This window comes from Pelodiscus sinensis, chromosome 2 (genome assembly GCF_049634645.1).
Source record: "Pelodiscus sinensis isolate JC-2024 chromosome 2, ASM4963464v1, whole genome shotgun sequence".
NCBI lineage: Eukaryota > Metazoa > Chordata > Testudines > Trionychidae > Pelodiscus > Pelodiscus sinensis.
Genome location: NC_134712.1, coordinates 96,432,690 through 96,460,419, shown reverse-complemented (window position 1 = coordinate 96,460,419; position 27,730 = coordinate 96,432,690). Strand labels below are relative to the sequence as shown.

The 27,730-nt window shown below is 37.9% G+C and overlaps 1 protein-coding gene across 1 annotated transcript in view; it reads right to left on the bottom strand.

Moving 5' to 3' along the window:
* The window catches only part of ZNF407 (zinc finger protein 407), a 454,103-nt gene that overhangs the window by 129,000 nt on the left and 297,373 nt on the right, over positions 1-27,730 (bottom strand). The window contains exon 8 of the mRNA XM_006121401.4: positions 17,890-18,068. Coding sequence (XP_006121463.3) covers positions 17,890-18,068 — 179 coding nt within the window. The remainder of the gene's footprint in view (positions 1-17,889; positions 18,069-27,730) is intronic.

The window sequence follows — 27,730 nt, the reverse complement described above, 5'->3', positions numbered from 1 at the left end:
AAAGGCTAAAAGTGATTGTCGCTTGTAATGCAAGGTTGTGTGTTTTTTTCCCCTTGAGCTTTTAAGTGCTGCTCTTGTGTTTCATTTTAGAATACTAAATTCCAGTCTCAGGTAGTTAGTAGCAGCCGATTCAGAGCCTTTTGTCTTAAATTAAATATCTGTCATTTTTAAGTCCAGAATACTGACATAGGTTATAATAAAAACTAGTGTGCAACCTGCAATTTTACAGATTCCATTGCTAGTGGCCATACATCTTTGATGGCAAAACTACATTGGCTGCAGCACCATAAAAATCAATAAATATTAACCTTTTCTGACACTTTCTGCATGGATGCTTTATCAATTGCTGTCAGGTGATAGAACAGTCAGTGACTTACTGTATTTTTCAGCTAAGAATCTATAACAAATTCAGAAATCAATAGAGATTAACAAGCTTTTTAATACAAAAATTACCAATGGATATTCAGTTTCCTATAGTAAAACCAAAACCGAGCAATGGTATTATTGGTTTAAATATTCACAACTGATGTCCTTAACAATGTATAAATCCAAACTGAATATTTTTAAAGAGAATTTAAAACTAAAAATGTAGTTGTGTGTCATGGATCAAGTAAATCCATTTTTCTCATGTCATAACCATTACTATAGATGTAGGATAGAGAGAAAAATAAAAACTCATCTACTAATACAAACCTGTCTCTGAATTTCAATTACCAACCTCAACCAACTTTGTTGAAAACACTTACTTGACATAATTTCTAATCATTCCAATAGAAGCAGGAAATAAAAGTTTAGTGGAAGGTAAAATATGTATTTCAGGTTGCCTAAACCATCTAGCTCTGTGGTTACCAAACTTTTCGGCATCACGCCCCCTTTTCGATTTTTGAAACCCCTCCCCCCCCAACATTTGTTGACCGGAAAAAAAACTGACCGGGACAGCAAAACTTGATGGTTGCCTCATGCCCCCCCTGGAATTTCTTCATGCCCCCTCCCAGGGGGGCATGCCCCTCAGTTTGGGAGCCCATGATCTAGCTAGTACAGCTGCAACTGTAAAACCTTCAGTTCTAATCTCACACAGCTTTAAGGCTTTCGATTATTGGAAAACAACTCCTTCTATGCAATCCATACTGCAATGAACTACTACAGTGTTCAGTTTAACAGCACAGAAAGCATTTTTCCTGTACTGCATTTCGTAATTCTTTCTAGATAACACGTGTACTTATTTGTATAGTTTTCTTTTTTGCTGGTCTTAGTTTCAATTACATATTAGGAAAATGTACTTACATCAAGGTCAGCTAGGTCTGCCAATCAATATCAATAGGAATCCACCAACACAGAATATTTAACTGTGTTTAAAATAGTCAACATAGTTCTTGGTAAAACTATTTGTGACGTGGTCTGGCCAGGTAACATGGACTGGGTAAAAGCATTATTTTAAAACAGCATTCTCTATAGAGCTAGAGAAGAATACAAGTTCTCAAACTATTCTAATATGGACCCTACTCCTGCAACAACATGAACAATTTTGTGTGTACAATTTTGTGTAGTTCAATAAAACTACTCTTAGTTTGCATAAGTCTTTTGCAGGCTGAGGGCCAAACTGTGTTAGGAATCCATTTTATACATAGCTTATTCTAAACAGATACGGTTACACTACGATTAAATATGACTGGACTTAGGAAGCAATATTTCCTTTTTATCCTTTGAAATGTTAGTGTTAAATAGAAAAGCCTAACCAAAAGTGTAGACATTCACATTTCACCAACATATTAGTCATACACTTGAATGGTGAAGTCAGCATCAGACCTAGAACAACCTATGAGAAAACAAGTAGCTGTTTTGAGAAGTGTAATATATTGGGAGCTAAAATTGTGTCAATGGGAGCTAAAATTAAACACTCTAAAAGCTTTATTATTTCAATCTCTAAAATTTAACTGAATAAAAAGTACAATTTTACATTTGTCATTGCTTTCAGTAACATTTGTATTTTTCTCCTATTCCAACAGAAAAACAACCACCCTTTTTCTGCCAATCAGTGTGTCAGGAACAATCGAAAGTCTCAGCAGAACTATACAATATTCTCTCTTTTTCGATCACAAATTTGAAAGTGATGTTAAAAGAAAATTACTGGCAAAAATAACTCTAATCAGTTCACTTCATGTTAATGTGACAGTATACGTACCGACTTCCAAAATGATGGTTTGGGAGAAAAAACTTATCGTAGCTGCAGTTAGAGCTTACTAACTGACAAACCATAAAGAGAGTTTTTGAAAATAAAAACAAAAATTAAATGGACCTATCAGTGTTTTATTTCAAATTTGAAACTTGTCAAATGAAAACATTATTTACACAAAATGTACATCAGACTCACCAGATAAATAACGGGCACTCACCTTACCAACAGGGTAGCTATCAGGTCATGAGCTACTTTTATGAACCTGCGCAGTAACTTATCAAAAAATGCTTCATGCTCATATCTGAATTACGTTATAAAAAGCATGTTTCAGAAACATCAAACATTATTTCCCTCCCTTCACTGGATGACATGAAAGCTACAACAGTTTTACAGCAACCTTCAAGAATAAGAAGCCTCACTCGCTCCATAATGTCGTCTTTAAATGAACCTTACAATTGAGAACTATTTATTCATTTTAGTCCATGCTCAAATAGCAACCTCAAAGCTTTCAAATTTTTCACTTCAACGGTGTTCCACTGCACTTTGGAAATTATAGTTTTCCATTCAACTTCTGCCATTCAGGGACAGAAAATAGTTTTAAAAAAATCTAAGGAAAATGCATCTTAGTTTAGCGCTTCCAATTTATTTCCTCCTGTGACTATTAATGAGGAACTCCCTTTAACTGCCTTTGTAGAGTCTACCCTCATTTGAATAAAATAATTTCAAACTTTGGATGCCCAACAGACACTCTGCTTTTCTGCGTAGATCATTTATTTTATATTCTAAACTTTTATCAGTTCTCAATGTGAAATCACTATACTCATCAGAATAAATATGTTTGCTTAACTGGTCAAACCGAGGAATTGAAAGGTTTAAAGAACAGTTTATGCATTGAACAATCCTGAACTTTAAAAATAAAGAGACAGTAGAGGGTTTTATTTCCCTATTGTCTTAGCTCTGCTGATCTATGATATACTCAAGGCTGGATTTTAATTACAGTTGGCAGCTTTCATGATTCTCATATTTTAAAAAACAGGTCCGTGACTTTTAACATTTTCAAATTTTTGCATGAGCAGATGTATGTAAGAGCAAACTGCTGAACAAACCTCACAAAGAGTCTTGAGAGCTGCCAAGTTAAACCCTGTATGACGTGAAGGCTAACTGAATGACCTCATTGCACATTTCAGTGGTGGCTCGTGTCTGGCTCAGAGGAAAAGATTGTGTCCCCTTTAAGGGCTAGACAGCCAGAGAATGATTTGCTATGAGAGCCTCAGACCAGATCAGTAAGTGGACACTGACCAATTCCATCTAGTGCTGCCAGATGGTTTCCACAAAAATACCAGACACACTTGACATTACATTACAATCGACATTACATCTTATTTAGAAAATACTGGACATTTATATTTTCTCATTTATATTTTCTCAATTTATTTCCCTAACAGAAAGCTCAAATACTGGACTGTCTGGTTCAAAACTGGACACCTGGCAACCCTAATCCCATCTGCCTTCCCATCCTCTACCATAAGAGAGAAGAGGCTATTTAGGTCCATGCTGGTGCAGGGAAAACCCTCTCTGCCATCCAATGAAATAGTTAAATACTAGGTTTTGCCACAATTCACTGTGGGGATGATATGCTAGTTGCTGCTTTCTTGGAGGGTTGGAAAGGAATTTCTCCCCTCACTGCCAGACTGGTGAGTTGGTTTTTTTTCACCTTCCCCACAGTGCATTTGGGACTTAATTGTGGCAAACATGAAAAAAGGGTTAGACTATGATGTCACACTCATGAATAAATGAAGATATCCAATACAGGTAGGTACTCTGTAGGAATGGGATATGATGATCAGATAAAATGAATTAGGAAAAAAGATTTAAAGGAAGTATCCTTTAAAGGAGCAGAGATGGAGGAGTTTGGAGCGCCTGGGCCTGGTACACTATGGAACAAAGCCCTCTCTTTTTTATAGATCCCCAGACCTGTCATGTGAGGGGGAGTTGGAAAAGTCCTAATAGCATGTTGGGCTGGCGAACAGGAAGAGTAAAGGGAGCAGTTTGACAGCAGACCTCCCCCACAAGTATACGTAAATGATTACGGATTTACCTGCACTATACATTGTTATCTGCTGGCACTCTCTGACATTTAGAAATAAAAATGTGGTAAACCGCATCTCCTGTCCTTCTCCAGCATGGCCAGACAAAGAAGAATCTCATCAGCAAACAATACAAAGCACCAGAAAAAAGGACTGTTAAGGACCAAATCTTAAGGACTGTTAAGGACCTAAGTAAGGCTAAAATTCTGATTGCATTAAAAACTATTTTGCCAGTAAATGTACTTTATTTGGCGTATACACGTTTATTGGTATGAACTCATGCCCATGTCTAAAGTGTTTAGACATTTTAAAACTGTATTCCCCGAAGATCACCCTTTTCTTTATGATTATCTCTGACATTTAAAAAAAATATTGCAGCAGAATTTTTTTCATTTAAGCAGTTAAATAGTTGCTGCCAAGAATTTTCGAAAAACTAATTATCTGAATGTCAGCTGTGTACTCTGAATCCAAAATTCCAGAATGTGAAAGATTTGGATGTCACTTGAGCCAAAATAATTAGGGGTTATCTTTTTCACTATCACAAGATGCTCTTTGCTTCAAAGTATATATTTTAATTTTCCTACATCTTCTGGACATGAAGTTCTAAGCATTTACACCTACCATTATTTTCTGGTCTTTGGACTGATGCAGTACGATAGAAACCAGAATGAACATTTTTGTAAAGATGCACTGAGGCCTGGTCAACATGGGGAGTTTAGGTCAAACAGACACATTAAGCTGAATTTCTAAACAATGAGCTCACATCACCAAGCCTGTTCCACTGACTTTAAGGGCAGTTAAAGTTGATTTCGGGTACTCCTGCTTTTCATGATGAGTAACACTAAAAAAAAATCAGCCTTGCATGGCCGATTTTGAGGTAGTGCAGATGCCACTCTGTTAAAGTGAAAGTTCTTGGCCTCTGAGAAGTGCCTCCCAGTGCCCTGTGGTGACTGCTCTGGCTAGGACTTTCAAATCAACTGTTCCACAGGTGAACAGGAAAACCCCCGGGAAAATATGAATTTCATTTCCCGTGCAGCCAGCATGGCAAGCAGACCTCAGAGAAGGCAGCACATCTTAGCAGCAGACCTGACCATGAGATCCCAGAGTCACTGTCAAGCACCAGCAGATCTCATTACTGTGTGGGGAGAGGAATCTGTCTTCGCAGAACTACGACCCAGCAATAGAAAGACAGATATCTATGCCAAAATTGCAAAGAGCATGGAGGACAGAAGGGATATGCCACCTCATACATGATCCAAGAAGAAGGAAGCAGCCTTCCTTCCATGGGACTTTTCCTTATCACCACTTTATTTAGTGCAAACAATTATAGACAAGCTCCTGTTTGAACTGATAATTTTTAGAGGTCATTCATCCCATAATTTCAGCTCCTAGCCACAATCCTGATGGTCCTTATGAAATTGGACCCAGTGGGAACGTTTTTTCCCTTTGCTTAGTCTATGGGTCAGCATTTTCCTTCCCTGGTACTTTTTAATTCCCTTAAGTGGCAATTATTTAAGGCATAGTTAGGGAAGATGCAATCTACAGTCATCCTATAAAACCTAAATATTAAAAGGGACAGGAAAATCCAGCATAGTTACTAAGGATATATGGAACAGCATTTAGCATTCAAAAGGTACCAAAGATCTGGCAATTAAAAAAGGAGGGAAAAAAGAACTGTTGGAAGTATAATATAAATTAGAAAAATAAAAAGAGTAATATGGGTAAAATAGACTCTTTATTATAAAAAGTTAATAACCAAAATTCAAAGTCAAGAAATACTGATATATTATACATGTAATCAAAGAAAGCAAACAAAAGGAAATTCTAAATAGAAACTTTTCAGCACGGAGTACCAATATTTAGCAAGTCACCAAAGTGATTACTGTTGAGGGCTCATCTATTCACTATGATCCCAATCTAGGAAAAGAGTTGAGCATATCCATAACTAAGTTCAGAGGACTGCTCACATGCTTAAAGTTACTTGCATGCTTAACTGCTTTGCTGGATCAGGGTCTAATTTGTGCATATTGTTAAATCACTAAAAGCCAATATTCAAGACTTGAGATGATACTATGTTGGAAGGCAATTTAAACAAATGGCATACATATGTATACCAATCAGTTCAGTTACAGCAAATAGTATTTTTTGTCAGTGCAGGTAACTCTAAGGTAGCATAAGTATCTAAAAGGAAACAAAGAAGAGAAATATGCAATAGGATCAGAAAAGAGACAGAAATGCTGCTGAAGGACAAAATAAAAGGCACTCTTTGTACAACGTACAGCTGTAGTGAGAAAGGCCAACAGGTGGTGATATTATATAGGCAATAATACACTCTAAGATGTGGTTATACTGTAATATAATGCCTCCAGGTCTTGGGAGCATTGTCAATGTAAATACTCAAGAAGTGGATCATCTCTTTATAATTGTGATCAAACTACAGTATTGTTATGCTTTTATATTAAATTTACAACTGGTATGTACAATTAAAATTGTAGCTTGACATTCTTCTTAAATATTTTATTTATCTTATCAAACTGTACACTTAGCTCACAAGAATACAGAATGACTATATTTCCTATTAATCTACCATAACTACAGATTGTATAATGGATTGGGATAGCCACTCATAAAAGAGTTTTGCTAACAGGAAAACAAGTTAATATTTTAGCAGTTATTACATTCTACATTACAAAATGTCTGTATGATTCCGATTAAATAGTAGGTGTAGATTTAATTCTGAATTCATATAATTCTAGTAGTTCTATATGTCATTGTTTTCTTCTTGGATCTTTTTTCTGAATATTCTAATTATCTGTTGTTTTTTATCCTTTCATAGTCTTTGATAGCACTGATAATTTAACACTAAACTATAATTTTATTATTTATATTTACTACTGTATGCACATGTATACCTTAGCAAAATTCACCACTCGTCTTTCCTGGTGTGGTGGCTTCTCTTCAGGGAATTATTGTACATCCATATTATAATACTTCAGCATTGTATTAAAAGTTTTATGCTAAGTACGTACTACTTTTTGCTCTAAATAAGGCAATAAAATAGTGTTTGATATGTTCTGCATGAAGGATGACTCTCTACAAATGTAATGGACTAATAGCTTGCCTAGAAGAGGAGTCTGATCATCTTTTAATCAATGATCCTGACATCTACACAGGATGGGAAATGATTTTTTGTGCACCCCAGCTGGAACACAGCACATGGTTGGCAACTTGAAAAATTTTCAGAGCAGGTGCTTAGTTACAGCCTAGTCCCCTGAGTGTTGGGGGTGGTGGGGCTGAATGCTGAAGAGGTCAGGTACAACATATACTTTAGGAGACGGCTGCTCAACTGGGACTTTCAAAAGGGCTTAGAGGACTTTATATGCTCAGCAAGGTGCCCCTGCCTTAGTTGTGCCAGTGGTGCCTTAAGGCCTAGTTTAATAAAGTGCATTAAGCACATACCTAATTTTAAGCACAAGAGAAGTCCAAGCACATGAGTAGTTTTGATGATTTCAATTAAATGTGGAGGAATAATAGCTGAGAGGGAGAAAGAGATATTTGCTAAGGGACTTGCAGGCTAAGAATGGGGTGGACTATAGGATAGTTGCATGACAGCATGCTTCGGGGTGGGGTGGAAGTATTTCTAAGTATTTCTAAGTGGAAGTATTTCTAAGAGTATGCTACAAAGGCTACAGACTGTGCCAACGACTGGATGCAGAACCACATTCAATCATGCCATGGTGGCATATTTTGAAGCAAGTAAGGGAAAAAGGAGGAGCTCTTTGGCTAGCCTCATCTCAGAGATATAGAAGACACCAATAACCTCAATAAGTCAAAGACAACCTTTGAACACATCACAGACACACAAGATTGTCTATAAGTAATGACTTACCCTGGAAGATATCATATACTCTTGAGAGGGGAACAGGGTATGCCTGGAGAGTACTGGACGGACACAGGATGGGGATTCTGTCAGTCCCCATAAGGATCACTAATACTCTTGCTATATCAAGGGACCATCACAGACACACATGTATAAGCCAATCTAATCCCTCATTCTACCTCTGGCACCTTCTAAATGTCACTGTGACAAGGATTAGAAGATAACCTTTGAAATTGGGACATAGAGACAAGTTTGAGGGGCTGCCCACTCATCAGAATTCTACAGAAAAATCCACAGCAAACAGTGATGGTGACATAAATGTGGACCTCAGTTTCATGGCAATATGAAGGACAAAGTTTAAAAACAGAGAATGTAGAGTGCCAAGATGTTAATAGTGAGAAATGTTAACATAAAGGCATACAGAGAGGGATATTGACTACAGCTCACATATATGTAGCAATATTGCTACATTAAGCAACAGAAATACTGATTTAGTCCTTGTGTGGTCATTAGTATGCTGTCCACTGCCCTGATTTCCCCAATGTTGGACATAGGAATGCTTTGTAGGATTTGTTTATCCCATGAGGTTTGAATAGAAACTCTGCAAATACTGTGCTACTTCCAGTGGTAGCCATCTAATGGGCTGGCTGATGAGGGAAAAGGCCATAGACCTGCACTCACCTCAGCATGTCTAGGTGATGGAAGAATGGTGCACAAACTGACAGTAGTTCCCGCTATTCCATGTTACTCAACAGCAACACCTGTTGGCTGATCTGACTGACAGGATGAGTAGCTGTAACAAGAATTCCGCTCAGCCTTTGTTGCTCTACAGCAGTAGCATCACAAATCCTATATGCAACAAATTGCAAGAGAAAAGGGAAAAAAAGCCCTTCTGATCTCAATTAGGTTTCACCCCACCTGCTATTTAGAAAGGCCAAAGCCTCTAAGTCATTCCTATACAGAGAAAGGCAGTTAGATGTCTGTTTTCTCAAGCATATAAACCCTAGTGATAAAAATAATCAAATGAATTTTGCATAGCTTAATTTTCTGTGAAGCTTAATACAAAGTAACGTTCATAGGTTGCAAGAAACCTAGCTTCCTCCTTTACAAACAGAAAATCATTTATGCTAGGTTTTTATTTCAAGCACACACTAAAATTACTATTCTTCACTAAAGAGGAAAGGAACTGTCTGCCAATCAATCTGACATGCTATTGAAAGACTGGCACTAATAGCTATGACAAGAGTGAACCTGTTTGAAGCAGAGATGCTGCTGCTTTTTTTTTTTTTTTTTTTTTTTTAAACATATGCCAGCCATCAAAAATACTGTTTTATCTAGCTAGGAACCCAAGCAATATTCTGCTAAAATAATAGTTTCTAGTTGACTTGAAAATATACCATAACAATGACATATTTTTATTTTGTTTTTAAAATTACAGCATTTAAAATGTACTTTCCTCTTTTGTGGAAAGATAAAATATCAATGAAATTATAGCAAGGAAAAATTTAAACATGGCTGCAAACAAGATTATATCTCGAAAGCAAGGAATACTGTTCAAGGCAAGAAATATGGATTTGTATATGTACCCATCACCTTCTGTATTTCAACCTGTTAATTAGTATGCAGCATATGATTTAATATTTTTCTGCTTTGATGAATTCAAATACATGAGGTGAAATTAAACTGGTTAGTGCAAATATTCATTGTTTAATTCCCCCGCCCCATTTTCTTATTTTTATTTTCTCATGTAATAGTTAAAAAAAGATGTTAAAGAAAAATGGAGTAAGAAAAGAAACACAAATTTTAAGAATAGAAAAAATTGTCAGAAAAATAATATAATTGTTTTGTTATGAAATTGTGTGGATTCAATTCACATTTGGAATAAGACTGCAATTTCTACTTGGTAATACAGTTATACCTTGATAAAAATCACATAATAGATCAGACTATAACTTTTAGCAATCAATTTTTCCCCTTAATAATTTGATAAATGTACCTTTCAAGTGGGATAAAGATCACAATTTTATTTAGGTTTAACTATTTGAACTTTCAGGATTCCATTCATGAATTTTGTAACTGTTATAACTGATAGGATCAGAATTTTGTCCCTTGTTGATGATGTAATCACACTGAAGTTTGCCTATATAACCTTGTTTCTCAGAAGCCAAGGAAATGGCAAGAGAAATTTATGTGGGGCATAGAAAAGTACAAAGTTTTGAAAAGCTTACTAGTAATAGTAGAGAAAAAGATTTTCTATGTTTATCAGTGAATGAGACTGTTGGAAACTTTTCCTTTTACTCATTATACTCTGGAAAGAATTAAAAGCACAACTATGGTAGTTTCCCCCTTAACCAAAATAGAAAAGAGCAGAATGGAGGTCTGACTTACTAAATAGATGATTCATTGAACTGCCTTCCCATGAATTTCTGATCTAAGGAGCCAATAATACATTAGGGATACTGCCAACAAAAAGCCTGCATTTCAGTAGGGTTCTTTTGACATCTTTTTTTAATGACTGTTCTTGCGTATTTTATGAAGAATTTAACTACATATCAGAGGGAAAATTATTTTAGGCAAGTATATCTGCACTTAGACAAAGAGCTTGTCTACATGGGGATACTCACCCAAATTATCTTTTAAAGTTGATTAATTAAACCCCAGTATGAATGCTAAGTATCAGAGGGGTAGCCGTGTTAGTCTGAATCTGCAAAAGCGGCGAGGAGTCCTGTGGCACCTTATAGACTAACTGAAGTGCAGGAGCATAAGCTTTCGTGGGCAAAGACCCACTTCGTCAGACCCATGCATCTGACGAAGTGGGTCTTTGCCCACGAAAGCTTATGCTCCTACACTTCAGTTAGTCTATAAGGTGCCACAGGACTCCTCACCGCTTTTGTGGTATGAATGTTGTTACTCAGAATTAAAGTGTTCTTAATTTGGTTTAGTTTAATTCACATCCCAATTAATGTTTTCAATCTTTTTTTAAAAAATGTACTATATGGACATTCATATTCTCAAAGTTCCATACAAATAATTAATCATAATAGCTAAGTAAATTAAGCAGCCATTTTACAGATGGGAAAAGGAGGCACAGAGCAAGTCACACAAGTTAGTAACAAAGCAAGGATTAGACTCCAGATCGTCTGACTTCCAACCCCCCAAATAATTGTTGGGGGATCATGCTGCAAACAAACATAATGACAGGAGAAAAATTCACAGGAGTATCATGAGTCCAATCTTCCACTCCTAGGAAAAATCACTGAGAAGATATTGACAACCAAGTCCTAACAACATTTGCCATGTGCCAATATTCTGGATGTTTTGCAATCAGGCTTCAGTGGAAAGACCAGCATAGAGACAGCATGAAAGCACTAAAGGACAGTCTCTTTTTGACTACAGATAGTGATCATACCTCAGTACTCAAACACCTTGCCATTTTAGCAGCTTCTGAAACAGTTGCCTAAATTTCCGTGACACAGCTAGCAGCCCTATAGTAGCATTCTTCTCCAACAAGCCTGAGAAAACACTGATAGGTAAATTGTTCCTCTTCCCTCAAAGGAGCATTTTACCTTCACTTCTTTAATATTTATGTGAAACTATGTGGAGGAAAAGGGTGAGATGTTAGAGTCTGTGCTGCCAATGATGTACTGGCGACACTAGTACCCTTAAAAGATGCGTACAAGAGAATTGCTCCTCGATGAAGAAGAGCTATTTCAAACTGGTTAAGCCCAGGGTAGTATCCACTATTACTGCTGAGAAATGGTGAAATATTTTGAAATATTTTGAAAATCTGTTCTCCCACAGCTTTCAGGCAAGACCTTCTGATTTCCCCTCCCTTAGTTGTCAAAATGGTATGAGGCTTCCTGTTCAACTGATTATTAAACCTGAGTGATCATGTAGCATTAATGGTGAAAAATACTTTCCCCTTCCTCCAGGATGCTCGGAAATTTCATCCTATACTCCTAAACAATCATCTGACCACAGAGATCCAGGCATTTGTTACCTCCCAACTAGACTTCTGTAATAAATTTTTCCTGATGCTGAAGGCAAATGCAATGTAGAAGCTCTAGCTTCAGCAGAAAGTGGCCACCCACCCTCTCAAAGGAAAAGGACTTTGAAGAGATTAGCTTTGTGTTTTGGTGTCTCTGTTGCAGGGCTGAGCAACAAGCGGGCTGCACGCCAGATAAAACTTTTCCGGGTTCGCCCCTGGCAGGTGACCGGCACTTTATTACCCATGCCTCTGCATGTATGGCTGCTTGCAGCTCCCGTTGACCATGGATCACCATTCTGCAGCCTATGGGAGCTATAGAAATTGGTGCACACTGGTATGGTGATCAGTGGCCAATAGGAGGTGCAAGCAGTCATATCTGCAGATGCATAGGTATATAAAGCGCTCACAGCCTGCCGGGGGCTAAACCTGGTGAGCCATGTCAGGCTCACTGACCTCTTATTGCCCACCTCTGCTCTATTGGCTCCCAGTCCACTTTTGTTGCTAGTTCAAGGACTGAGTCCTGATCTTCAAATTCTTTAATAGTTGAGAATCTGAGGAACTACAATTCTAACCATGGCCTACCACAATAAGGGTATGTCTACACTACCACCCTAGTTCGAACTAGGGTGGTTAATGTGGCAACCGAAGTTGCAAATGAAGCCCGGGATTTGAATTTCCTGGGCTTCATTTGCATCTTGCCGGGCACCACCATTTTTAAAGCCCCTCTAGTTCGGACTCCGTGCCCGTGGCTACACGTGGCACGGAGTAGGTAGTTCGGATTAGGACCCAGTAAAAATCTTCCAAAAGGCTCATGTCTCTCTTTGGGTCTCTTTCTGAATTTTCAGATGTTTTGCATGATGCTAGAAACATCATTGGCTCTTAATTAAATAAAAACAATAATATCTTCTTAAAATCTTTGCTACATTGCAAAATTATTAACAGGCACGTCTTGGCATAGTACATATTCTTTCTTAATTTTTCTGGAAGAAGAATGAGTGATGTTGCAGACACCTTTATCAAGGATTTTGTTTGTAATTATTACTGGTAAGCATTAGTAATTAGTTGATGATAAAGCTGGAATTTACCATGTCCTCATTTTTTAGTTTGTCAATAATACCACTCAACGGAAGGGGATAAAATAAAAGTGATATGCAGTTGTGAAGGGACAGATCAGTTATCTTCTCTGTAAATAAAGAGAATATTGACTACAAGAGTAAGATTATTACTAGCTCATTTAGAATAGTATCAAAAAAAGGTCTAAATGGCACATTTACCTTATGCATTAGCACTTTTCAGGTGGAACCTGAAAGAGCTAATATGATATCAAAAGAAAGAAGTCAGTGAGTCACTCAGTAAGTGAATCAGAAGTGAGAATGCTATTAACCAAAAGATGTCATCAAGAGCCACCACCAGAAAACCCTTAACAAATAGACTTTCATAATGGCTTCCGGTCCCTCTCTCAGATGACTTATAATTTGTAATTACAGATCTCTGTGTGTTTTCCACTTACAGAAATGAAAGATCATATTCCTTACAGGAGGAACAAATGATCTTTCCATTACTGCAAATTTCGGCTGCAAGCCTCCCCAACCCAGTACTAAAGTAGACACTTCCCCCTCCCCATTCTTGGATGGTTGTAAAATCTATCATTTTGCAATAAATGTGAACCTTTTTGGCAAATAAATGCTTATTGTGATTCACTGGATTTCTGCTCACAATATTCCCAAGGCATAAATACTGGCGATACTAGAGAAAGTGAACCACAAAATACTTCAAGTGTAGGCATAAAACACTTTCAGGATTTTATACTTCTGTACTGCATGATATTATACATTACCAACCATAGTGAAATTTTCAAAACCAATATTGTGTGAAAACCTGTAGTGAAAATAATTAAATAATTTGGCTGGACTATAATATTTGGGTTAATATAGACTGTGTTTTAAGGGAATTTGTTTCAAAGATGCATTAGAGTTAAAACAGAATCTTTCATAAGCACATTAAAAAATAGGTCTGCTATTCAAATGTAGGACCTTTGAAAGGCTAAGTAGGAAGGATTAGAGACAGAAAAATATTCCCTTTGATCACTATTGTTGTAAGAGTTGTAGAGGTATCTGTTGTGGTATACTAAGGAATATAGTTGTAAGACTTTGACTAACTTTGTGGCAATTTATGTATTAATTCTCTGAGCAAGGAAGGATTTCAAACATTCCAAATGGCTGCTGCCTCACCCCCACCTCTCAAACCCACCTAACCCCTATGGATGTAGAGATTTCTGCATATGGGGCTAACCACTCCATGTCCCCCACTACTGGCTTCTCCCCCCACAAATATGGCTCCTTCAAAACACCTACTACCAATCTCAAAATCACCAGTAATATCACACCAGTAACCAGGTTGCAGGGTTACTTAGGAGCTAATGTTACTTCACACAGAATTAACTGCCAATAGAAAGTCCAACTAGAAACCTCTACTATCTTCCAGGCACACTGATGTTGGATTCTGGGAGTCCATTCCCAGCTGTTCCATGTAGCTGTGATCCTGCTAAGTTCTACAGAGGGGCTTCTGAGGGGTTGACATTAATTTGGTACTTCTCACTTTTCTTACAAGCAAGATCCATGACTTCTAGTTCCATTATGCTCTAAGCTGCAAGGGCATTATTTTGCTCTTACAAAACAGCATTAGAACAAATGAAAGAGAAATACAGTCAACTGAAACTAGTAGGAAAAAATAGATTATGAGACACTTATCATACTCAAATTATCCTAAAGAGCTTTATAAATTAATGAAATATTGCTATTGTGGTTTCTCTGTAAGCAAAGACAACAGCTAGTAAGTGATCAATAACATGAATTGGATACTGACATCAGTGTTATTTTGGTAAGGAGTATTAGCTGGGCTACTAAAATTATCCCCCTTTGACACAGTCTTGTGGAATCTTTAACTCTCAAATGGACAGCCAATAGAATTAAGTAGAAAAAGCTTGATTCTTACTAGCCACTAGTACATTTACACAATATCCCACTATGTCTTTAGCACTATGGGATTTCTCCAATACAAGAAATAGAGAACCACCAGTACAAAACATATTTATGACAATTTTTTCCTGTTGCAGAAATAATCAGGGGGAAGATCTTCATCATAGTATGCAGCAATGAATAATTCACTCACATATACATACACTGCTGCATGAATTGAATACAAAATGTCTACTGTTTTGAAAGTCTGTATAGGTTCTACCAGTATTCCCTATTACAAATGCATTCAAAATGGAAAAAATATGTTGTGTATGACTGCTAAAGTAAGAGACTATAATGTCTGGGTATAGCCTTCAAGTCCAATATTCACTTCCTTTTATCAGAAATTTGGTGAAACGTGATCGCTTGTCTGACATATGTGAAATTGGTATTCAGCCAACTAGACTTTTATTTGCACATCCAACTTTTTATCTATGTGCGCTGAGATGGTATGACGAATTGTCCCAGAATAGGCCAGAATACTTGGCAGATGGAAAGATATAACACAATTAAGTATACTGCCTCCATTCAGTATAAAGTGGTTTAGAACATACTTAAGATTTGTAAAAGTGTTGGGTGTACAAAAAGGTGCCAAGTGCAAGTTTTATAACTAGTTATCTTGCATACAAGTTGGTAGCATTCTACCTAATATTGGTAGGTAGTGTTACACAGTCTTTAGGTGAGGAGGAGTCTGCAGAAAATGTATCAGAGGGGTAGCCGTGTTAGTCTGAATCTGCAAAAGCGACGAGGAGTCCTGTGGCACCTTATAGACTAAAGTTATAACTTTAGTCTATAAGGTGCCACAGGACTCCTCGTCGCTTCTGCAGAAAATGTTTCTTGTTGAATTTGCCCCCTCCCCCAAATGCCTTTATTTTATATGAGCACTTCAATAGAAGCCCTGTATCTGGATCACAGACATAATGTAGCTCTAGTACACAAGATGAGTCAGTGAAATAGGCACTCTAATAGACAATTCCGTGTCTGCAGTGTTCTCTGTCTCCTTCCAAATTGAAATCAAACTCATCATCTTCATGTTCAACCTCTGACCCTGACTACAACTCTTCTTCTACTGCACCTTAAGTCCTGCACTCATTTTGATCTTTGTACTCTTTTTCTTGTTGCTCCCTACCTTTGGAAAGTCTGAACCTTCTTCTTACTGTGTATCAGGCTCACTTAGTGTCATCCTTCAAATCCCTCTTCAAACGTTTTTGGTTTGCATTCTAACTTCCCTTCTTGTGCTCTCCTTGTCCTCTCTCAATCTTCATCTTCAAACTTCCAGAAAGTCTCTAATTTTCTCATTATTTCTACGCTTCACATTATTTTTATTTATTTAGCTCTCTCCCCACCTTTTTATTGTTCTTCTATTTATTTATTTTATATTCTGTTGGTACTGATTTTGAAAGTACATTCTTTGGAATAAGGGAACATGTGCATTTTAAAATCTCTGTAAAGAACCATGCAAGCCATTTATAAATAAATATAAATAAAAGACGACAAAGCACAAAAAAGCTTAATTCATATGTGTGTGTGTGTCCTTTGATTATATAGGCTACGATCCAGCAAAGCACTTTACACCTGCTTAACTTTAAGTACATAGGTATCTCATTAACGTCAATAGGACTCCTCACATACTTAAAGTTTATGTGTTTCCTAGTGTAGTGCTTTGCACATGGCATATCAGCATTTTTGTCTTAATATATACAAAGTAACTTTCTGTACTTGTACTTTTTGTTTTGAGGGGCACAGAAAATAATACTTTCATTTAGAACAGCAAAGGGCCAGAATGAACTGACAATAACACTCAGCACAAAGGCAGGTAGAAGCACTACGAAGAAAAGCAGACTGTTATAGCCCTATTACACCATTTCATGAAATCAACAGCCTATTTTTTTAAAAAAATTCTAGCAATTCCATGTTCACATAATACTAACAAAAGTCTGCTTCTCTGCTGTTATAGTTTATCATATGAAGTTTTCTGCTGATTTTTGTGAACTCTCAGGAGTTTTGAAATACTGTATAGCTTGAACCTCTCTATCAGCCACTCTCTGGTCTGGCAACATCTGTATTACGACATGATTTTAGTTATCTTCATGTCCACTTACAATGGGTGTGGCCAAGTTTCCCACTGTCCCATAAAGTTTGTTTACAGCCACCAGTCCTGGCTCTCAGTGTTTTGTGCTGTTATTTAGCTCTAACTTACCCCTAAATGTCTTCTAGGAGCCCAGTAAACAGTGGAAATGTTGGAAATGCTGCAAGACAATATTATCCTTCTGTGGTCTGGCAAATTCTTTGGTTAAGCACTGGCCAGGAGTAAACTTGTATTAATTCATATTAATGAAGTGCTAAATTAATACAGAGGTTCAACTTGTATTAATTTAGAACTTCACTTCCTTATGTCATTGTATCATTCCACTTTTTAAAAACAAGAACATAAAATGTAAACAATACCTTTTACATAAATTCATCCAGGTTTTAGAGGTGCTCAGCTAAACTGGATGCACATATCTCCCGTTTATAAATGTACATACAGAATTTATATGTGAAATGCAGACGAGTCTCAATACTAAATACATCACCTTCATCCCTTAGTGAAATCTTAAAGTTGATTTAGTCCATTTTAAAATCATTGTTTTCTTCAGAATCAAAGCAACATAAAAAAGCCAGCAATAATGTTATTGAGATCATTTAAAGGTGCTCACTTAGAAAAGTGTCACATCTGTAAACAAACAATATAGTCTTACCGGCATGCAAGTAAGCTAGATCAGGATTTTCAATGTCAGGATGCAGTTCCTTTAGATGGTTGCGAAATTCCACTGGGACATTTGTTCCATAGTCACATTTGGGGCAGTTATACATTTTTACTCCTTCATGTTTTCCTGTGTGTAAGATATGCTTACGGATATTTTCAGCACAATTAGACCTAAAAAATGAAAATAAAAGAAATATTTAAATTATATTATACATGCACCTATACACTGAGTGGCCATCCAACAGTATTCAAGCACTGAAAATTAAATCCTGCTATTATTAAGGAGAGGCATAAGGTTCTCTACAGGTATATTAGTAAACAGCTTTCAATGTTATGCAAGATTCTGACATACTCTTAACTTGCACAGAAACGTGTATTCAAGTTGAAATCTCTGAAAGTGAGGAAATTTCCAATGAATTACGAATCTGGAAGGTTACAAATTTTACAAAATAAATAGGGTTTATTTACTCTTCAAAAGTCTTCTAATTTTTTTCTGGGGAGTGGGAGGAAACAAGTGGGGGATATAATATCTGCAAAACTGCTTAACCTAGCAAAACTGTTATTTGTTTCACTTTTTTTGATCACCATCCCTTTAAATAGGGTCTAGGTGAAGGAAAGCATTGATGTTTATGTTAAAAAGTTCACATGGAGTTCACATGAACCTTTTCTACAAAGTTCATAGACCCTAGCAGTCTTGCAACTGATTTTGTAAGGATAGTCCTTTAGCTCCTGGAGAGCTTATAAACTCAGGGTTTGTCTGATCTGAAAGGAGCTGGCATGTAAAGATGAACTGTTTATTTTACACATTAAAAAATCTGGGGTCAAAGGTTTTTATCTCATTTCCAAAAATAGAATAAAGGTTGAAGTGATAACAAATTTCTATTAAAAAATCCCCAAATTCCCACCCCCCACAGTTTATCCTTCAATTAGAATTTCCTGATTATTCAGTATCAATTAAAAAAACAATAAAACAACTCTACAACTTCATAGAAAGTTTTTTTTAAAAGCAGAAGTCATTGATATATTTTACCTATATCAAAGCAAGGAAAAGAAGAGCTTTGACTTATTTCTGCTTGGAAATACTTTATTAGTACTGTAGACTCTATTTTTCCATATTCATTTTAAATGTCAGCAGTTAAAGGACACTAACTTTACTCAAAAGTTAAATGGATGTAGTAAAAATTAAGTTTTAAACATTAATGGAAAAGCAAACATTCAAATAAACAATATTTAAAATAAGTTCTAATAAGATGAGTGTTCATGACGCTAAAGATGGCATTCAGCCCAAACCTGCCTATGTAGGAGCTTTGAGAATCTAGGCACCTACATGGTAGAGTGGTGTTGATATATCACAGTGATAGGCACCTACAAACAACTAGGATGGGCTTGATTATCACAAATCAATTCTGTTTGGAATGCTTGCTCCTCTGTAACAGAGATGGTCACATAAAGCTAATATCTGCCTCCTGGAGCTGTGTAAGCTCACCCTCCGTCCTGTCCATTTGCTTTAGCATGTCAGAGAAGGAATGTACCATGTTTACTGAAATTAAAGGGAATTTCGGGTTCTTAGTATGTCTCAGGATCGGACCCTAAAACTAAGTTTTGTTACAGTAAAATGTGTGATTTTTTTTTTAAAAGGAGTTTAGAAAGCAGGACACAAATCAGGAATATTGTGTCAGGTATCCACTAAACAGAAAATGAAAGAGAATATTAATTTGAGCGCTAGAAAACTAACCATTGTCTTAGATGTTTAAGGCATTTACAAAAAAAATGTTCTTTCAATATCTTGAAAATATTTCTGTGAAATATGAAAGCTCTTCAGAAATGTATCTAAGAGTGGTGCAGGAAATATTACCTGCTCAAGTTGTATGCAAGGGAAGTGCTGTATCATTTAATCTCTGCACTTGTAACCAATGTAAATTGTACTATCTTAAAGTCTCATTTGTTTAACCATCATTAAAACCGTCATTATGTGACTGAACATAGCAATGTGCTGATCAACTCAACAATTGAAACGTTTGTCTATCTGTTGAGCACAGAATGGCTAATAGTAAGTTAGAAATAAGAGATCATAAGACATTACAAATGGTTTCCCTTATTAGTTTGCAGTGCAGGGATTGTGATAATAAAATAACCCATGAAGGTGACAACTGCAAATCTAGGCACTTTTGAAGCCAAGTAATACCCTTAAATATGACATGACAATAATGTACTGCATATAAAATGTTTTTTTAATTATTTGCTGTGCCTTGACTGCCTGTTCTATTATCAGTCTTGTCCCTAGTGCTTGGCAAATACATTATTCCATATCTTACATACAAAACACCAAATACCGTATTTCATATTATACTCATGGAATTTAAATCATTTAACTCAAAAGACTGTATTTCAGCGGTGGGCAATAAAAAAATAGCAGCCTGCAAAGTTAGTCCCTGGTGGGCCACCGCCTCTATGTTTATCTACGCCACTGCAGGTATCAGAGGATCGCAGCTCTAGTTGGCTGTGAATCAATGTTCATGACCAATGCAAGTGGTGGGAAGCATTGTGGACCAGGATGACACTTCCAGCTACTCACAATATCTGCGGAGATGCAGGTAAACATGAGGTGGGGGCCCACCAGCGACTAACCCTCTGGACTGGATCTGGCCTGTGAGCCTTAATTTGCCCAACCCGGTTGTATTTATATGTCTGTGACTTTAAGAAGCTCTGTATTTGCACTAAAATTGTGGTATTATAAACATGTAGTTAAATATTATAGAGTTGGAATAGTGATGATAGTTAAACAAATGACATGTGTTGTAGACTCAACTTTCAGAAGTTTATGAACTCTGAGTTGAAGATTGCCTTTATATTGAAATTTAGCAATGAAGAGCTCAGGCCAAGAGGAACTCTTCTGCCTCAAAATCTGTATAAAGTCAGTCTTTGGGGTTTTCGTTCAGCTCTTGAATTATACCAGACAAATAAACAAAACAGCTTTTAAGAGACTGGTCCACATTCCAGTAACACAAAAATAGAGATTGTTTTAAATTAAATTATTACTGTTATTCCTTAATATGAACAAGTATGTTTTTGTCTTTATAAGTTATTTCTTAGGGTTGAATAAATTTATGTATGTGTGGTATTTATTATTTGTGTATTCACAGAATGGATATTCATGGTACTGAATGAAGTAGCTTGCAGTTATTGTCTAGAGAAATGTGAAAATGCAGCCATAGAAAAGAGGAGAGGAAGATTTCTCTCTCCTCTTTCTTCCACACAATGAGTGCTGCCACAGGGCATGGAAAGGTGTAGATTAAGTGTTTCCTGAGCCCCTTTAAAATGCGGTTACAGGGCAGTGCAGATCTCCTAAGATTGCTGCAGGTGATGATAAATAGGAAGATGGAAACTTTTCCTCAAGGTATGAGGCAGGAGGAGGGAGAATGGTCTCATGTGTATGAATCATGTACAGTGGTTCAAACATGATGAAATCAGTAGCTGCCAATAGTTCCACAGTGGTATCTGAAATCTACAATTAGCTTTCTGTTCATAGGAGAGGAAAATGTGGCTGTATATCTCACATATTACACTGTGGTAAATGTTATGAAATAAAGGATGACATTTAAATAGTGGTCAGATTGTCTTAAGTCTTCTTGATCGTTTACTTTTTATCTTTCCCCATTATCACCGAAAGCCATCCTTCTCTCGCTACCTTTACGTCTAAAAGCCTCATCCACATCTCAGTGTTTTCCTTTTTTGGCAAAGTGCTTGAATACAAACAATGGGAAGTATTATGTTCACCTTTTTGCTTCTCATTCCATCCCATCCCATCCTCCATTCCAGCCAAAATACGCTGTAAGAATCTTCTTCCTTTCCTACCATATTCCGCAAGTCAGTCCTCCTCCTTGAATCCCTTCACTGGCTTCCCATCTTTTACTACTACACCCAAGCAAAAGCTAGTACTCTCAGACTCACCTTTTCTAGTACAGGCAGTCCCCGGGTTACGTACAAGATAAGAACAAACCTACAGTCCCTAAGTTGAATCTGTATGTAAGTCGGAACTGGCGTCCAGATTCAGCCGCTGCTGAAACTGACCGCCAGTTCCAACTTACATACAGAATCAACTTAAGAACCCCAAGTTCCCCAAGTCAGCTGCTGCTGAAACTGATCAGCAGCTGATTCCAGGAAGCCCGGGGCAGAGCAACTCTGCCTCCGGCTTCCTGTAGTCAGCGCTGGTCAGTTTCAGCAGCAGCTGACTTGGGGACGCCTGGGGCAGAGCAGCGGGGGTGCTGCTGGGTTGCTCCAGTAGCGCCGCTCCGGCGCTACTGGACCAACCCAGCAGCACCCCCGCTGCTCTGCCCCAGGCGTCCTGATTCAGCCGCTGCTGAAACTGACCAGCAGCAGCTGAATCAGGACGCCTGGGGCAGAGCAGCTGGGGTGCTGCCGGGTTGGTCCAGTAGTGCCCAGAGTGGCGCTGCGGGACCAACCGGCAGCGACCCAGCTGCTCTGCCACAGGCGATCGGAGAAAAGCCTAGTCTGCTGGGGGGGGCGTACTAGCTGTTCCCCCCCCCCCCCCGCCCCCAGCAGACCAGGAAGACGAGGGCGGCGGACCGAGACGCACCGCGGTCTCGCCGCCCGGGTCCTCCGCGGCTTTGCTCCCCGTCTCCCTGGTCTGCTGGAGACCAGCAGACCAGGGAGATGGGGAGCAAAGCCTCTGAGGACGCCGGCAGCGGGACAGCCGCGGCGCGTCTTGGATGCCCCGCTGCCGGCTTCCCCCGTGGCTTTGCAAAGCCGCGGAGGGGCTCGGGCAGCAGAGCAGCCCAGGGCTCCTGGGCTGCCCCCCTGCCAGCTTCCCCTGCTCCGCTGCCGGAGCCCCTCCGCGGCTTTGCTCCGCGTCTTCCTGGTCTGCAGACCAGGCAGACGCGGAGCAGCTTTTCTCGCCGGGAGTACACGGGCGGCGGGACCACGAGGTCCCGCAGTCCGTGTTCGTAACTGCGGATCCAACGTAAGTCGGATCCATGTAAGTCAGGGACTGCCTGTACGTCTCATATTTCTATTACTTCTATTACTTCAGGCACGTCTCTCATATTTGAACACAATACCCAGTCCTCTTTCCCTATGAGCTACCCATTGACTTCTACTCTTCATCTCACATCTTCTATTCTGTCTTCCATATGTCATCCACTTCTTGTCCAATAAGAACCACATTTTGAAACTGAGGTGCCTAAACCCATACTACGCAATCTCTATATACCTGTATGCAGATTTTGGGACCCTAACTACAGTTCAGAGATTCAGTTACCCAAATGAATATCAAAGCATCAAGATGAGCATAAAGCATCAAGATACCTAAATGTAGCACACAAAATTATGAAACGGGGCTTTATGTGCCCTTTCTCATATCCAAGTGGTTTTTTAAAAGACACTGCTCTTAAAGAGGTCTTCCAGTGTCAATCGCTACACTGCCATTGTACCCTCAATATCTTGTGCTTGATTTTTTCGTCCCACAGTGTATTTGTCTGCCAGAATTTGAGACTGTTAGTTTCTTAAGGCAGTATTGTTGTGTGTGTTCATCAAAAATATTTATGGTTCTATATAAATAATAAATAGTAACAAAAAGATGAGATTTGTGGAGCTGGGTTTTTTTCTTGAAAGAACCGCATCTAGACTACTTTCTTTTTCGAAAGAGCCTCCTTTGAAAAAGTGATCGGAAGAAGATATGCAAATTTGTGCCGAATTTGCATATCTTCTTTTGAAAGAAAAAGCAAGTCTAGACATGCCCTAAATGTTCAATAGTGCACACAGTCCTGTACATAAGCTGCACACTAGCAAGGTCTACACATGGAGATTAGTACATAACATACTGATATGCTGAACAAAGCATGTCTCTTGTAGTGCACGCTGGGGTTGTGTAGAAATGCCAGTATGGGGCTGGATAAAACTGTTCTACAGGCTAGATCTAATCTATGGGCCATACGTCAGTCACCCCGATTAAACACTGCAGCAAAACTACAAGAAATAGAAATGGCAAACAGGATTTTAAACCAGTAGTTAATAAAGTAGCCCAATATTTAAAGAGAGATAATTTCTTACAATAAATGAAGCACATTTCTGCTGAAACCTACCTACATTACTATAGAATCCTAATCCATTTACTAACCAGAAAACAGACCAAGTCACAGGAGTCTCACTCACTACTCAGAAAACACTCAACCAATTTGGAAAACTGTCATTAGCTTAACTTTCATACTTACGATTTAAACTAAAATAAAAAAGATTCACAGATTTTAAAACCCAGAAGGGCCATTATGATAATCTAATCTGATTTACATAACATAGGCCATTGAATTTCACACAGTGGTTCATGCATCAAGCTCATACAGTCTGGCTGAACGACAGCATCTTTTGTAGGAAGACATCCAAACTTGATTTAAGTAATCCATGTGATGTAGAAAGTGGTAAATGGCAGTGCTCGTGGAAAGTGGTAAACTGTTTCAATGGTAATTGACACTCTCTGTTAAAAAACTGACATGTTTCTAATCTGAATTTGTCTTGCTTCTGTTTCTAGCCAATGGATATTGCTATGCTTTAGTTTGCTAGATTAAAGTGTCTTCTACCATCAGAAATCTTCTCTTTATGTAGGCATTTGTAGACCATAATCAAGTCACCTTTTAACCTTTTCTTAACCTTAACTCCTTTAATCTAACTGTAAGGTTTGTTTCTAGACCTCTAATAATTCTTGCAGCTCTTTTCTGAGCCATTCCCAATTCATGAACATCCTTTTGAAAGTGTGGACACCAGAATTGGACACAGTACTCCAGTAGTGATCATATTAACATTCTACTGTGTACAGTGATAACACCATTCCATGGTTCTACTCAATATTCTCTAGCTTAAACAACCCGGAATCAAGTTCAATCTCTTACCTGCCAAAACTCAAAAGCTCATGTTCAGTGGTTAATCCACCATGACCTTTAAGTACATTTCAGAGTTCCTGGTTCCCAAAAAACAGCTCTTCATTGCTTAAATGTGACCTATAGTGTTTCTTCCTAACTGTCTGACCTTGCATTTAACTACATCAAAATAAATGGCAAATACAAATAAAACCGCATGATAGAGATATAAAAGGATGGAGGGAAATAGTCAATCTTGGAGAAATAAGTTACTTTAAACTTTAAAATATGAATTATTTCTCTTACACTAGCTAATCAACAGAAGGGACCTGCTCCTGTAACCTTTGCAATTAAATCAATGACTACTAACAGCGCTACTCTGAAACTGCAATTCAGAATGTAAATTCACCAACAAAAAAATAAAGTAAACCACAAAAATTCCATCCACTAGAGAAAGAAAGAGCCATCTCTACAGTTGAGAACTCTGCAAACAATTGCTAACAAGTACCAACTGATATTTCAGAAAACTACTCCTAACACAAACATCTGCCAACAGCCCAAACCAGAGGAGTCTTGCTCACCAGTGTGTGAAAACTTAACTACTAAAACTGTACATACTATGCCAATACAGCTGGGGAGAGGGAGGGATGTGCACACACAAGCAGAGGAAATATGCAAACAACTACATTTCTCAACCAAAATCACCAATTTTTAAAAAAGTAAAATATATTAAAAGGTGGCCTATCCATAGCCATAATCACTTAAAGGAATGCTTCTTGCCTACAGGTAGGTCTAGCTGAATAGTTATGATGGGTATTCTTTCATGCACAATGCATGAGAAACCACTCTTTCTCCAATTAGCTTGTTCAACATGCAAGCTGTTTCAGTAAGAAAGAAAAGTGAAAGTGAATAAATAGGTGCTCCTTTTCGTGAACAGTATTTTTGTGTTAAAGCAAGATGTAGAGAAATTGGTTTATTCATGCTCTACGTTCACTCAGGAGGTAAGCTTCCTGCCTAACTGTCCAGAAGAAACAGCTTGCGTATGCAAGGTTTGTCTACACTAGACTTTTAAACTCGAGATAATTTATTCCAATTATTTTGAGTTTGCTATCATGTTTGTATGTTAGTCTGAACACTCCAAAAATATTTGTTCTAGTACACAAATTTAAACTTTAGTGTAAACATACCTTTCCAGTGCTGTAGGGAAATACACGAGAAGAACAGCCAGCCTCAAAGTCCTCAAATATCACAAGCCAAACTTCAAAATATCATCAGGAGATTAATTTAAAATTTGTAAGATTTAAACAAAATTCCAAGACTTTGGGTCACATTCTTGCAGCTAGGTGAGTTAGAAACTGTTTTATTTGTTAAATTAAAGCTGTGTTTTTCACATAAACCTAAGAGGTAGGGCTTTCAGAATAACATTTAATTTTGAGACTCTGGAAAAAAAATCACTAAAGTGGACTACACTAGGAAGGTTACCAAGAGGTCAGGCCCTAGAAGAAACACATACCCCAAAGAGCCATCAAATGGCCTTGTCTTAATGAGATAAAGGGATGTGCTTTTAAAGGGATAAAGGGATGTGTTAGCTCATTCAAATTAGCTTAACATGTTTGAAAAGCTCATCAAGGTACAAATTAAAACATCTGACAGTTAGCCTGTGTCTCGATGAGGTTTCTCAGTCATGCTAAGCTAATTTGACTGAGTTAATGTAACAGAAAAAACACAACCAAAAGCTCAACACAAATGACAGTCAAATCAGTCCTCCATATTGCCATACAGAAACAACAAAACAACATTAAAACAGAATAATCCATGTTCAGGTATTTTGACTACATACTCTATGTTTTACAAAGAAAATAACCAAAAACTATTTGGGATCTACTTAGAGAGTATTGAAGTCACACTTTTGCGTAATTATAACAATCCTTTCAGTTTTTCCTACATTTATAGCTCTCATTTATAATGATCTATTTGTTATGACATACATTATGTGTGACAGATGTCCACTGCTGGCTGCTAAAAAGTAGCAGGGCCCTGTAGGGCAGCAGAAAGAATTTGTGTGTCAACATTGAAATGAATGGGAAACTGACAAGTTACTACTTGTGTCCCAGTGTTCTTCAGCAGAATAGTGTGTTCAAATTGTAGTTTGGGCAAAATACTCACAATTTATTTATACTGCACATGGATTAATTTTAAGGAAATGATTATTTTAAATGTATGTTCTCAAAAAGATGATCTCATTGCGTAAAACTTTACTCCCACATATACCAAGTTACAGCAAATGGACTTTTTGAAAGGAATTATTTAGGTGCTGGAACGATATAATCCATCCCTTGTTCAGGATTCAACATCATTCCCTCCAAAGCTATGGTGAACAAACAATACTTGCAACCTCTCTGCAACCTCTTGTGGGTTCCCAGCCATTAAAATTGTGTAGTGTACATACAGTGGTGTGTCTAAACGCCTTCCTTCAATAGCCAAGTCTGATCCACCCTTTTTGGGACTGGCCCCAGAATGCTCTTTAGAAGCATCTCCTGTACACATCCCTGCACAGCCTTTCCAAGAGTTTAAGTGGCAGAAACAGGAGGGGATTATCAGGCATCAAATCTCTGCTCTGACTGAATTTCACACTAACTGAGAATAATCACTGGATTCCTTTTTTGGGGGTAAGAGGGCAATTCCCCCCTTCCTTTCTTATTTTTGTGGGCTGGATAATGAAGACGCCAGCTTGAGGACGGATTGTTGTGCGCACGTGTGTTTTGGGAAGATACTATGATGATAATGAGGATCAAAAGAGCACTGGTGGGCATGGGAGTTTGACCTAACATAGGTTTAAGATTCAGCAAGAATCTTCAAGACAAGTGGAATTTTAAGTACCAGGAGTCCTGTTGACTATTTCAATGAGACTTCTCACAAGCTTAATGCTATATGCTTGGTTAAGTATACTGCTGAAATGGAGCC